The 12,765-nt window shown below is 38.1% G+C and overlaps 2 protein-coding genes across 5 annotated transcripts; both read left to right on the top strand.

Annotated features, from left to right (window-relative positions):
• The first annotated feature begins 106 nt into the window (after positions 1-106).
• LOC122412813 (uncharacterized) lies at positions 107-6,768 on the top strand. 2 transcript variants are annotated; one of them, XM_043422687.1, is made up of 4 exons: positions 107-298; positions 1,150-2,288; positions 2,693-4,720; positions 4,962-6,768. In XM_043422687.1, the coding sequence occupies exons 2-4, from the start codon at positions 1,305-1,307 to the stop codon at positions 5,055-5,057; spliced, it is 3,108 nt and encodes a 1,035-aa protein (XP_043278622.1). In that variant the 5' UTR covers positions 107-298; positions 1,150-1,304; the 3' UTR covers positions 5,058-6,768. The 2 variants fall into 2 exon arrangements, with proteins under 2 accessions (XP_043278622.1, XP_043278623.1); XM_043422688.1 differs by lacking the exon at positions 107-298 and adding an exon at positions 702-858.
• A 330-nt stretch (positions 6,769-7,098) lies between these two features.
• On the top strand, positions 7,099-12,731 carry LOC122412812 (3'-5' RNA helicase YTHDC2-like). 3 transcript variants are annotated; one of them, XR_006261434.1, is made up of 9 exons: positions 7,099-7,338; positions 7,612-7,830; positions 7,967-8,175; positions 8,311-10,420; positions 10,581-10,967; positions 11,048-11,298; positions 11,383-11,726; positions 11,837-11,967; positions 12,054-12,731. XR_006261434.1 is itself a non-coding variant. In XM_043422686.1 (8 exons), exons 2-8 carry the CDS (start codon positions 7,640-7,642, stop codon positions 11,846-11,848), a joined length of 3,504 nt encoding a protein of 1,167 aa, XP_043278621.1. In that variant the 5' UTR covers positions 7,099-7,338; positions 7,598-7,639; the 3' UTR covers positions 11,849-11,973. The 3 variants fall into 3 exon arrangements, 1 of the variants encoding a protein (XP_043278621.1); XR_006261433.1 differs by having other exon boundaries at positions 7,598-7,830; XM_043422686.1 differs by lacking the exon at positions 12,054-12,731 and having other exon boundaries at positions 7,598-7,830; positions 11,837-11,973.
• Positions 12,732-12,765: the final 34 nt, after the last annotated feature.

Raw genomic sequence — 12,765 nt, 5'->3', positions numbered from 1 at the left:
TCGGTTCACAGCGTGACGCAGTCGGAAAGTTTGGTGTTCCGATTGGTCCTTTTAATAGGGGGTTTGATCATACGTGCACACACGTATACGCACGCACACACACACACACACACACGCGCGCGTGGGTAGTGCACACGACGAGACGCCTCGTTCGTTCAATGTGGTCATGCCTTTGATTCTTTTAACATAAAGAACATTATATTTTTGTGTGAAAAAACGAAGATGACTTGTGTGTGAAGTGCCAGAATTTTTCACGAATATTTGCCTATAGTAGCAGTCGATTTAAAAGCGAATAAATGTAAGTTTTTAATTGATCATGTGCCGAAGTCTTGTCTTCTCTTGAGTCGGGTTCTTCGATACCGCCGTACATATAGTAGACTTCTTTTTCCTCATATCCAGTCACCCCCTTACACACACATATATATATATATATATATATATAGACACTACCAAAAACTCGTTTCGTCTCCAGCCAATCCTTTTTTTTTTATCGTTTCTTAGCCTGCTGCAATATACCCCGTCAATTTCATGAAACTACTTTTGAAGCATATACAAATATACTTCATACTATTCAACGGTATTTATCCAAACGCCATTATTGGTTCCTCCGGGTGTGTGTAATTATATACACAATAATACACATGTATAAAAATACTCGTATAAATTCTGTGTGTACGTGTATAGCAATAGAGGGGGAGGGTAGGCATGCGTGGCGTTGAACCTATACCTATATACTTGTCCAACCACTTGTGGAATTCGATCAAATGCTAGACAGTGTACCCCTACATAAGTGATATCGTAAAATTAAGGAAGATGCACCATGGCGTTGTAGTTCCGTGAAATATCAATTCCAGTATTGTAAGTTTACCGATGGCTCTATGTCATGGGACATTTATTCTCGTGAATTCTCGTGTTCGTTTCACAAGGTTTTAATTTCACTTTGACCTGTATTCGAGGCTTAACCTATAAATCCTATAATACGTGGGATCGATGTTTCATTTTTCGAATGGTTATCGTTGGATAGAGAATACAAGTTTTACAGATATTTTAACATATTATTTCGAAACTGCTGGAAAGTTTCGTGATCCTTGAGTCTGTAAGCTGATATAAATTTCTACTTATTTCTGAAATTATAATTTTATTTTGCAGGTATCACAAATAAAGGGCACCCCGTACTTCAATATTTATATCGTCTTCCAAATTACTAACTGGAGCTGTCTAAACTTATTCAACAGTTGGAGAACTAGAATTTTTCATTTGACAACAGCATAAAGCATTGATTGGACAAAGAATACTTGACTAATATGTATGGCAATCATTGTTTCACGGAGAAACTGTCAGTGGCAAAGCATAATAATGATTATGACGTGTGCAATACGGAGATGGGACAAAAATTCTTTGTTCAGTGGAGTCCACAAAACGGTCCGTGTTATTTATCAAGAAATAAATACGCTTCGCCAAGATCTCTAAGTAAATCAGTTCCTGGGAGGAATAGAACTTTAGTGCGTTACAACATCAACAGATCATTGAATTTTGAAATTGGTGGTACGCGTGGTAGAGCAAATTCCTACAAGTCTCAGAATTCAAGCAGTAACAGCAGTTTCTCGGCGGATAATGATCATCATTTGTCCAGATCGGCAAAGATTTTGCGTGCTCTCAATATCGATTACAGCCCTTTGAAAAGCACAGGATCAGCAACTCGCAGAATCAACAAATCCTTGAATTTTGATTTAAGTCCAAGCCCTAAAAAAATCATGAGTATCGGCAGAATTCCACACAACAGATCAGTGCCAAATTCGATTTCGCCCTTACCCAAGATCAACAAAACGTTAAATTTTGATACGAGCTCGGGCGAATCGAGTATCAACAGTCGCGTGGATTCATCGGTTGAATCGATTGACGAGAACCAAAATCAAACTCCATCACAGAGAAACAAAAAAGCAAAAAAATCTCTTGATTATCAATCTCCAAATTTTACCTCCACGAATCTTGCATCTCCCATCCTGGGTGCTCCTTTGCCATCGCTACGCAGTGGTTTGCGGAACAAAATTAATTCTATCCTACAGAGCACAACACCACATTCTCAACTCCTAAGAAGGAATTCCATGAAAAATAGATCTGATGAGTTTGGTGCTAGCACGCCGAGGAATCTCTATAATGATTTTCAGGATGAGGAAGACGAGTGCATGCACTCAGTGGCTCAAAATAACGACAGATCGCAAACGCCAGAGAACTTCATCAAAATTGTTCCCGAAAGCATGAGTGCCATTAAGAAGAGCCACAAAAAGGTAATTAGTTTTCAATCTCTCATTTCGGTCAATATTTTTTCTTTTTTCAATGAAAAGTCACAACTTTTGGAAAGGGGGTACACTAATATTATTGAATCATAATTCGTTTATAATATTTTACTGTTATTCATATAATTATATTGTCTGTCCACTGAGTTGTATATTCCAAAATTTTTTAACAATTCTGGGCAAATTAAGAATCATTGGTTCGGGCATATTCCATGACTTCACAGAATTGTAATCAGTTTTTTTTTTTAATTAAGAACAATATCGATATATTAGAAAAGTATATAAATAATTCAAACTAATTAAAAAATATTTAAATAATCACTATTCATTCAAAAACTATGTACTCGATTCAAGAATAGTACGGTGATATAATATTTTGATATTATGATTATTAGGAAAGAGTGCTTGGACGCCGAGAAAAGTCTATGGTATACCAGTCAGAAACTTGCTCAGGTAGCGAGTTATTAATTGATACGGAGATGAATTTGGTGAGGGACGAAAATGGGCCAAAGACACCGTCCAGCACTCCATACGAGAGTCCCCAGTGCGGTCATATTAATTCAATAAAGCAATCGCACAAGAAAAACAAGAGCAGGGGAAGATCATTTCTTGCAAATTCCGAAGATGAGATGTCTGAAACCGGCTCAATTTTTAGTTACACAAACGAAGAGGAGGTGCCTGAAAATTCTTTTGAAAACGAAAATGTTCTTATTGACGTTATGAATTCTGCCGAAAAGGTCAATTCCGACGTAGACGGTATTGCGATGTTACCGGAAGACGTTGAAGACGGAAAACAGGCACAAGAAGAAAAAACGGATACGGCAAATTCATCGACCGAGCAAACAAGTGATTACGAAAACCTTTCAACACCTGTGAAGACTGCTGGAACGCCGGTTCCTCGTCCGGGGACTCCAGAAAACCGTATCAACTTTTTACAGCGCATTATGACCGATTCGATCAAAAAATCACACAAGAAACTTAAAGACACTAATAAAAAATCGTTATTCAAGTCGAGAGCATTCAGACCGGAAGATGAAGAAAATGAAAACTCACGAGCGACCACCTCGAACGACGTTGTCGAGGACAATCGCGCAGCTACTCCTGAAAATACGAACTCAAGTCGTTTGTTACTTTCTCAGTATAGTTCGGTTAAAAAATCTCACAGAAAGGATAAGCATAAAAGAATGCTTTCGGGCTCTTTGCAAAGGAAAAAATTCTTTGGTCAGGAGACTGATTCTGCTTGGAATTCCGACAGTGAAACTCATAACAGTAGTGTTTCATCTTCTATAGATGACTTCGTTAGTTTGTCACCATCCCAAAACTTCTCGGACTTGGGTAAAGCCCCAAATACTACAAATTTGAATGACCCTTCCGAGAAACGCTGCCTCGAGAGCAATGGGTGTGAATGGGGAGTTAGCGCGCTTCCTGATTCGGATTCGTACAAATCATCACCGAACAAACGCAAAAATACCTCTGACGATGCTTCATCTGCGATTTTCCAATCATCCTCGATGCAGCCATCGACATCCGCGACTTACGAGAGTGCGGAGGAAGAATTCAAGATTTTCACACCGATAAAAAAACGAAAATCTCTGAATTTAGTAACTCCGGTCGCTCGAAGAATTTGCGACGATGATTTTTCCCTCGAATGCAACAAACTGCCGGAAGATCCGTTGCCTCAAAGTACCAATTCGAGATGTTCCACTCCAACGACCGCAGGACCTAGCAGTTTTACAGTTATCACGAATACTCCGAAAACCAATAGCAGACAAGAAAATGGTACTTTCATTCCAATCACAAATAATTCCACGCCTATAATTCCATCGAGGAAACGACCTGGTAACGACAACTGTGGACGAGTTACACCCCAAGATCAACCAACTTCCGTACTTATGGTCGACATTAATTCCATTAAAAAATCCCATAAAAAAGATAAACGAGGAAACATATCGAGGCGATCTTTGATGTGCGCTCAGGACGATGAGAACGAATCGGCCGCTTGCGGAACTAGTCTAGAAAGAGACAATTCGCCATCTTCACGATCGGCAGATAATCAACGAGCTTCGACCAGTTACAAAAGTGCTAATGACTCCTCTGGAATTGAAGCTTCAAACGAAAACGAATGTAAAGTTCAAACTCCACCGAATTGCTTGGGAGCTAAAAACTTTTTAAAGCTCTTGCAAACGGAGTCCATCAAACGATCTCACAAAAAAGTTCGGGATCGTAAGAAATTCGAGCCGGTTGTAAACTGTGAACTCTCGAATGACGGCTCCATTTTTGATGAATCTGAACGAAGCATCAATATCGAGAGCGAAGCCTTCAACGAATCCAGCAACGAAACGTTTACCGATACAGATGGTAGTTACATCACGGGCAACTTTACTTCAGTAACTGAATGCGTTGAGAACTCGTATCAAAATAAGGTAAAACAATATTTTAGTTATGTATCTAATATGTATAGTTTTTTATTTTGGAGATTCAGTGACGGAAAAGAGGAGTGTTAAATGGGAACTTTGCCAATATTTAAACGCTAAATATTCTGTCAACCCATTCCTCTTAATTACACTAGGTTTGCCTATTGCCATGAATCGCAAAAACTATTAAAATCTTATGAAGTTTCTCAATAGTTTGTCATCATTTTCACATCCACGCTTTCTGTTTCAGGGTCGATATCTTCGAAGTGCGAGCCGACGTTGTGCCCGTGGTAAATTGTCAAACGATGACATCTCCGATCCAGAAGAAAAGCTTTGCAATCCGTAATTGAAAACAATAGTAATGGCGTAAAAAAGGAAATACTGAGCACCAATAATTTCTCAAATGAAAACCACGCCGACGTACGAAAAGGCTAAATATCTCACAGATAATAATCTGTGTGGCACTAAAACGTGTCATACATTTATTTTAATATTTTAACTATTTTGAATTTTGCAATTTTATACCACATAGAGTTGTTGAATTTTAATCCTGTTTAGATGGACTGTATTTTTCTCATAACTGTTGTTAACTTCGGTTTAAATCTGTATGTTTATGTACTATGTGAATGTACTACTAGCGTTGAAGAGTGGTATGTGACTAAAAACAGTGAAATTCTGTAATAAGAAATTTTTAACACAAAAAATTATTTCTACTGTAAAAAAAGCAACTCGAGCTTCAACAGCTTCGATTTTAAATTAACGTTTACGGTTTTTTTTTCAATGTTAAACATTTATCGATCATTTTAAGGCGATGTTCAGGCTACAATCACATACCACTGATTAATAATTAACGATTTTATTGGACTACAAATAATATTGTAAAGTTTTAACGAGGCGTACTTTCGCGGTCAGTAGACGAGGTTCGATGCCGAGTCCAGTTTGGAATAATTGATTGAAAATTTAATGGCCAATTTTTTTTCCAAACTTTGACAGACCGTTTCTGAACCTCGAAGATTTTTATTCCGTGACTAATCTCATGCGTCCATTGATATTGTTTTTTAAAAAAATCTGAAAAAAATGGAGCGTTCGAACAGAAACCGCCGTGCCTTGTAAAAATTCGTTTCATGCAATGCGTGATATATCTCAGCGTCATTGTTAACGTAGTCATTGTTAACAGATCTACGACATATAAACTGATCATTTCAACGGAAATTATGATTCACTACGTTCGTTGAAAGGAAACGATAAAAATACGATTAAAAATTTTACAATTCGAAAAATCGGAGCCGAAGAACTCCACTGCGACTGATCATTAAAATAAATAAAACCTAAATCAATATCCATGTATTCTCACATACGCAAAGGCCATTTTTTCAACACCAATTCAAGTTTGAATTCAGTTAAATGTTAAAATCACATTCAAATGAATTGAACTAAGTTTGAACCGCGTTGAGAACAACGGCACTGAGTTTGAATGTCATATTGTAGCTCGCTGTAACTCTAAGTTGAAATGATTTTTCGTGCTCAGAATAGATTTAAAGAACACCAAGAAAATCGGCTTTCCATCACTTATACGTAACTATAATTATGTAAAAATTCAATAGAATCAACAAAGCGAAGACATGAAAAAGGAGTAAAAAATTTAAAAAAAAGAAGAACGTAGGAAATTTGTTTCTCATTATTAGCCTAATGGGGAACAAATTTTTGACCGAAAAACCAAATTCAAATGTACGATGTACACGATTAGTAAAGCCGTTTTCCTTAGTAGTTTTTCCATGTTCTGAACAATGAAAATCATTTAAATAAAAATAAACATGCCACTATGTTAATTGATAATTTACGAAATATGACTGCAACGAGCTCATTGTTGATAGCTCGTTTTTTAAACTGATTTACAATCATTGAACATCCCTTGATATTTCAAGCAAAGAAGGAAATGAAACGGACGATCGTTCAATTTAAATAGATTCGAACGGTAGAGTAAGATTTATTCTTTTTTTTTTGTATGGATACAGGATTCAATATGTGATATAATAATAAACCCAGGCAAAATCGAAGTGTTTGTTTTATCTTATATAATAAAAATGACTAATGTCACACAAAATGATTTTTTCAATTTTTTTTAACGAACTAACGAAATTAACGATCGACAGCTAACAGTTGTTTACAGTATATCGGTATAGTAGAAATTCCACGTACTCAACACACTCGACTTTCGTACATTCACCGTACGCCGGTACGCGGTGGCTACATTACCAATAAGCGCATATACTATACAATTGATTTTATATTATGTTTCCTGGGTAGAGTATAATAGAAACCTGCGAGCTCGGCAGAGTTCCCTTCGAAAAACTATTGTATACTCTAGCTGCTGTGTGCTGTGTATACTTTCAAGTTAACCGCGTTGACCGCTATAAGAAAAACTTCTTTGTTCCTCTGTTTTTGTCTCCCTAAAAACCCCGTCTTTGGAAATCCTTGTTCCTTACTCTTCACTATAGTCACTCTTGATTCTGAAATCTACATTCAGCGTATTTTGTTAATGTTACATAAATTACGTCTCCAATGTATACCAGAAGAACGGATTGTACAACAACGAGAAAAATCAATGAAAAAAAAAGTCTGAAAAAGTGAGCACATGACAATACCGATCTTGTTAGATATAATATTTTTAAAAAGTATTTTGATCGCGTCGTTGAGATACAATAAAAGATATTGACAAGATGCAATGAAAATCATTTTTTAATAATCATATATTTGTCATCTATTGATAAAACTGTAGACAACAGTGTTGAGTGAATGGAGTGAATGATAAGAACGAGGAACATTCATTTGTTTCAAACAATGGAAACCTAATTTTATTTTACATTGTAACCCGTTTTGGTAAAGATTTTCATTCACAGAGTGATAAAAGGATAAAAGGACCACAAAATGCCCCGTCGAAAAAATTTGGAGAACATTGCAATTGGCGAAGATACAAGAATCGCTGTCAATTTAACAATCAGAAAGTTGATAAATACGGAACAAAAAGAACTTGAATTTCCGTCATGCTACAGCGCTAAAGAAAGAGCTTATATTCATTCACTTGCTATCAAGCTTGGCCTCAAATCTAAAAGCAGAGGGTGAGTAGACAACGATGATCAGGATAATTTATTCAATATCATTTGTGTCTTATATTTTGAACGGAGAATAATTTCATAAATTCCCTTGATAAATTTTTTCATTTTGATTTCATTGAATTTTATAACTTTTTTACAGAAAAGGTGCAAATCGATATTTGACAGTGTACAAGCGAGAAGGATCAACGATCATTCAAGAGGATGCCATAGTCAAACTTCAAAAGGCTTCCAAACAGTCGATTTACAATTTGATACAAAAGTTTCCTTTGAGCGCTAAGGAACGCCAGGAATTATTACCGCTTACTGAGAGAGATAGATCCTTCGAAACTGACAGCTTGCTGCCTCCAGGTTGGTTTTACAAAATTTCCTAATCTCATTAGTCAACACGATATTCCAACTCCATTAGCTACTTTATGTAAATTGACTTTTCGTCGTTGAAAGTACAAATATCTAAAATGGAAACGATGCATGACTAAATTGCAGGAGCAGCGAGCACAAAAGCAATGGGCAGATTGAATTACAGCATAGCACAAATCCCGCAATTGAAGGTGAACCAAGACGTTGTAAATTTTCGAAAATCGCTAACGATAAACAGCGCTCGTGGTAAAATATTGAACGCAATATCATTGAACCAAGTGTTAATAATAGCGGGTGAAACGGGTTGTGGAAAAACGACGCAGGTGCCACAATTTATACTGGAGAATTGTCAAGCAAAGAAACAACCATGCAAAGTGATATGTACACAGCCGAGACGTTTGTCAGCTGTATCGATAGCTGAGAGAGTAGCGTTCGAGAGGGGAGAAAATATCGGTCAAACGTTTGGTTATCAGATACGATTGGAGAGCAGAGTAGCGCCGAAAACTTTATTGACTTATTGTACGAACGGTGTTTTATTGAGAACATTGATGGGCGGAGATTCAGCATTGGAAACGATAACGCATATCATAGTTGATGAGGTACACGAGCGGGATCGTTTTTGCGATTTCCTCTTGATCGCATTGAAGGATGCCCTCGCAAAATATCGTGATCTCAAGGTGATATTGATGAGCGCGACAATGGATACAGACATATTCGTGAAATATTTCAACAATTGTACGGTGATAAACGTATATGGACGCTCTCACGAAGTGGAGACATATCATCTCGAGGATGTATTGAAAATGACTGGTTACATGACGAAAGAGATGCTAGCAAAAAAGAAAGAGCTCACGAAAAAAGAAGATCAGCAGAAGGTTTTGGAACGTTGGACGCGTTACAAGCCGACTCAGCCGATGAGCGTTGCCGGTAGAAAGGAACATCAGGTACCAACTCCGATACTTGGACAACAATTGGAAAAGCCAACGATCGTAGAAAAAGTTGATCTTGAGCCTTGGTTGATCGAGGAAATGAACAAATGCATAACCGACGCGTGGTTAGCAGGTGGCGATGATAATTTTGCCCAATTGATGCATCTCTTACTCTCGGAAAATGTTTCGGTTGATTACCAACACACTCAAACATCTGTGACACCTTTGATGGTTGCAGCTGGACGTGGGTGTCTCAATACGACCGAACATTTGTTGAACCTCGGAGCAAACCTCAAGATACGCTCGAGTAATGATTGGACAGCGCTTGATTGGGCGAAAAAAATGAATCAGAGCGAATGCGCCGAGTTGATCGAAGCTTACATGAGAAACTACGATCTCGCTGTACAGGAAAACCTTGCGGGAAACACGACCGCAGCCGCCTCGAGCGAAAACCTTCCACTTTCGGAGGAAAGTAAATTGTTACTGGACATCTATCAATCGACTTTCAACGACGAGAATGTTGATTACGACCTTCTCTTGTCTCTCATTCGCTACGTTCACTCCAACAGCCCCCCCGGTGGTATACTCGTTTTTTTACCAGGTTACGACGACATTGTTACAATGAGAGAGCGCATCAACTCTAATGAGGAAAGCATCAATCAGACAATGAGATATCAGCTCTTCATTCTTCATTCGAACATGCAAACTTGCGACCAAAAGAGAGTTTTCAAGACCAGTCCTCATGGCACGAGAAAAATCATACTCGCCACTAACATCGCCGAAACTAGCATTACCATCGACGATGTCGTTTACGTCATTGATTCTGGAAAAGTGAAAGAAAAATCTTTTGACGCTGTAGCTGGCGTCTGCATGCTCCATTCCAATTGGATATCGCAAGCTTGTGCGAAACAACGTAAGGGCCGTGCTGGACGATGCCAAAAAGGCCACTGTTATCGCTTGTTCTCCTCCGTACGTTACAACAGCATGCAACCTTATCAAACGCCTGAAATCCTTCGGGTTCCTCTTCAAGAATTGTGTCTCTACACAAAACATCTCGCACCTGTCAATACTCCCATTGCCGAATTCCTCGAGAGAGCCATCGAACCACCACCGATTCTCGTAACGCGAAACGCTGTGCAATTGTTGAAAACCATCGATGCTCTTGACACTTGGGAAAATCTCACGGAGCTGGGCACGCACTTGTTAGTCTTACCCGTTGAACCAAGGCTCGGAAAAACTCTTCTCTATGCGGTTGTTCTCAAGTGTCTTGATCCCATACTCACCATTGTTTGCAGTCTCGCTTACAGGTATACATTTCTATCATTTTTTATTTCAGAATATTTCAGAGGTGAAGATTGTGCGTAACAAAAACCGATTCGTCGATAGAAATTACGGTCAATCTTTTCTTTATCTTTAAATTTCTCCTAAAGAATCTGGAGTTTTTGATTTTTCTTATTACTTTTACAGAGATCCATTCGTGCTACCTTCACAACCGTTCCAAAAGCGGGCAGCTGCAGCTGCTCGCAAGCAATTCGCCGGTGGTTCATACTCCGATCACATGGTCGTACTGAGAGCTTTCCAAGGCTGGCAACAAGCGAGAGCAAATGGCTGGGAGCGTCAATTTTGCGAACAAAATTTCATTTCGGGTCCTGTTATGGAAATGATCGTTGGAATGAGAACTCAGTTGCTTGGACAATTACGCGCATCTGGATTCGTTCGCGCCAAGGGCTCCGGTGACATAAGGGATTTGAATATCAATTCGGAAAATTGGGCCGTCGTCAAAGCCGCCCTTACAGCCGGTCTTTATCCCAATTTGATCCGCGTCGATCGCGAACATTCTCATTTACGTACACGGTAACATAAAAGTACTTTTTCTAATGATTTTCTCACGAGGAACTTCTTATGAGTAAGGCAATATTTTTTCAATTTTTCAGTAACGAGACAAAAGTCTTTTTCCAACCGTCCTCAACGCTGAAGGATACAGCATCTTCGGCAAGGACAACGAGTGCGCAATCGCACGCGGGTAACGTTAACGGTTTACCCTCGGATTGGTTAATTTACGAAGAAATGAGTCGGGTCGGTCGCTTTTGTCACGTGAAAACGGTGACTCTCGTCAATCCGGTGACTGTCGCATTGTTCAGTGGCCCAGCTAAATTGCCTATGGAAATCATTTACGAGGCTGAATGTGAGAATTTAGAAATTTTTCGTTCGACGAATGTTCCTTCTATTCCGACTACAACAACGACACTTGTTATGTCTGTTTTTGCAGATATTCCCGAAAGCGAATCCGATTCTGAAACGGAGACGACCCAGGAAAGCACAACGATTCTCAAACTCGACGATTGGGTTGTTTTTAAAATCGATCGAGAAATCGCACGTTTGATTCTACATCTTAGACAAAAATGGAACGCTTTGTTTCTTCGACGAATGAAGTATCCGAGCAGAGTTATGTCCCATTTGGACGAACACGTTATCAAGGCTCTCGTCACTGTCATCACCAACGAAGAACAAGCTTGCGGACTTCAGCAACCGTCTGGAATTGGTCAAAGACCTAAGCCTCTCGTTGTTGATTATTATCCTGGCAATGTAAGAAGATCCGACGACGTTGATGATGTAAGTAGTAACAAAAAAAATACATCGCGGAACGATAGTAAATTCGAATCATCCGCTCCTTCAAGATTCACGTGCCGAAACCACTTCTCATACAAATATCATCTTTTCAGAAACACCTATAACTTCGTTCTCGAAAAACAAATCTCTACTTGATATACGTTTTGCGTAAACTTGTATAAAATCATTAAAAAAAAAAAGACAAAACGTTTACGGAGAGAGTCGTAGAGGATTTTTTGTTGTGGTAAGTGTTCCCGCAGGAGATTAATTTTAGTCTTATTTTCAATAAAATATCATACTCGGAATACAATTTGAATTTTTCGTTTGCAGAGTATGTAAAAAAAAGTGTAGATGCCTTGAAACAATGGGCGGATCTCGTCACTTTATCTACTAGGATGCTGAGGAGGAAAAATACGTGTGATATTTAACGATAAGTAGTTTAAAATAAAACGTATTTGTGTATGGATGCTCAGCAAAATAGGTTAATCATTAGAGTTAGCATGAACGATTGATCTCTTTTTGATTTGTGATTCCAAGTATCTGATAAATCAGATTCGCATAAGTAGTATAACTATGTTTTTTTGTATTAAGTTATTTGTAAGTTTTATATTCTGGCTTGTACTTTATGATGTTCCGAAACTTCCGTATTGGGCCTGAAAGAACAGATGATCAGTTCTCTTATTCTCAGCAACTCCTTACTGTAATTGAATTAAAAAGTCATAAAAAACCATGCATCTGCTGTCTGCGTTTGGATTATAAATGAAAAAAAATATTTTATATAATTTTAAGAGATTAAAACAGCAGGATTAACGATGAAAAAATTGGACGGTTTTAGATTTTATATTTAAAAGAAAACTAGTAATGTAATTACGAATAATTTTCTGTTACATCGAACGTAAACTACAGAACTGGATTAAAATCTGCTGTATACACACACACATTGAAAATTCGAAACAAAGAAACATCGAAGACAACATTTTCAAAATAATTAAAAGAGTAAAAAAGTAAGGCTGTTATTTTACTTTCCTAAAAAAATAGTACA

Source organism: Venturia canescens, chromosome 6 (genome assembly GCF_019457755.1).
Source record: "Venturia canescens isolate UGA chromosome 6, ASM1945775v1, whole genome shotgun sequence".
NCBI lineage: Eukaryota > Metazoa > Arthropoda > Insecta > Hymenoptera > Ichneumonidae > Venturia > Venturia canescens.
Note: the sequence above shows the minus strand (reverse complement) of the source record. Positions and strands in the feature narration are given on the sequence as shown.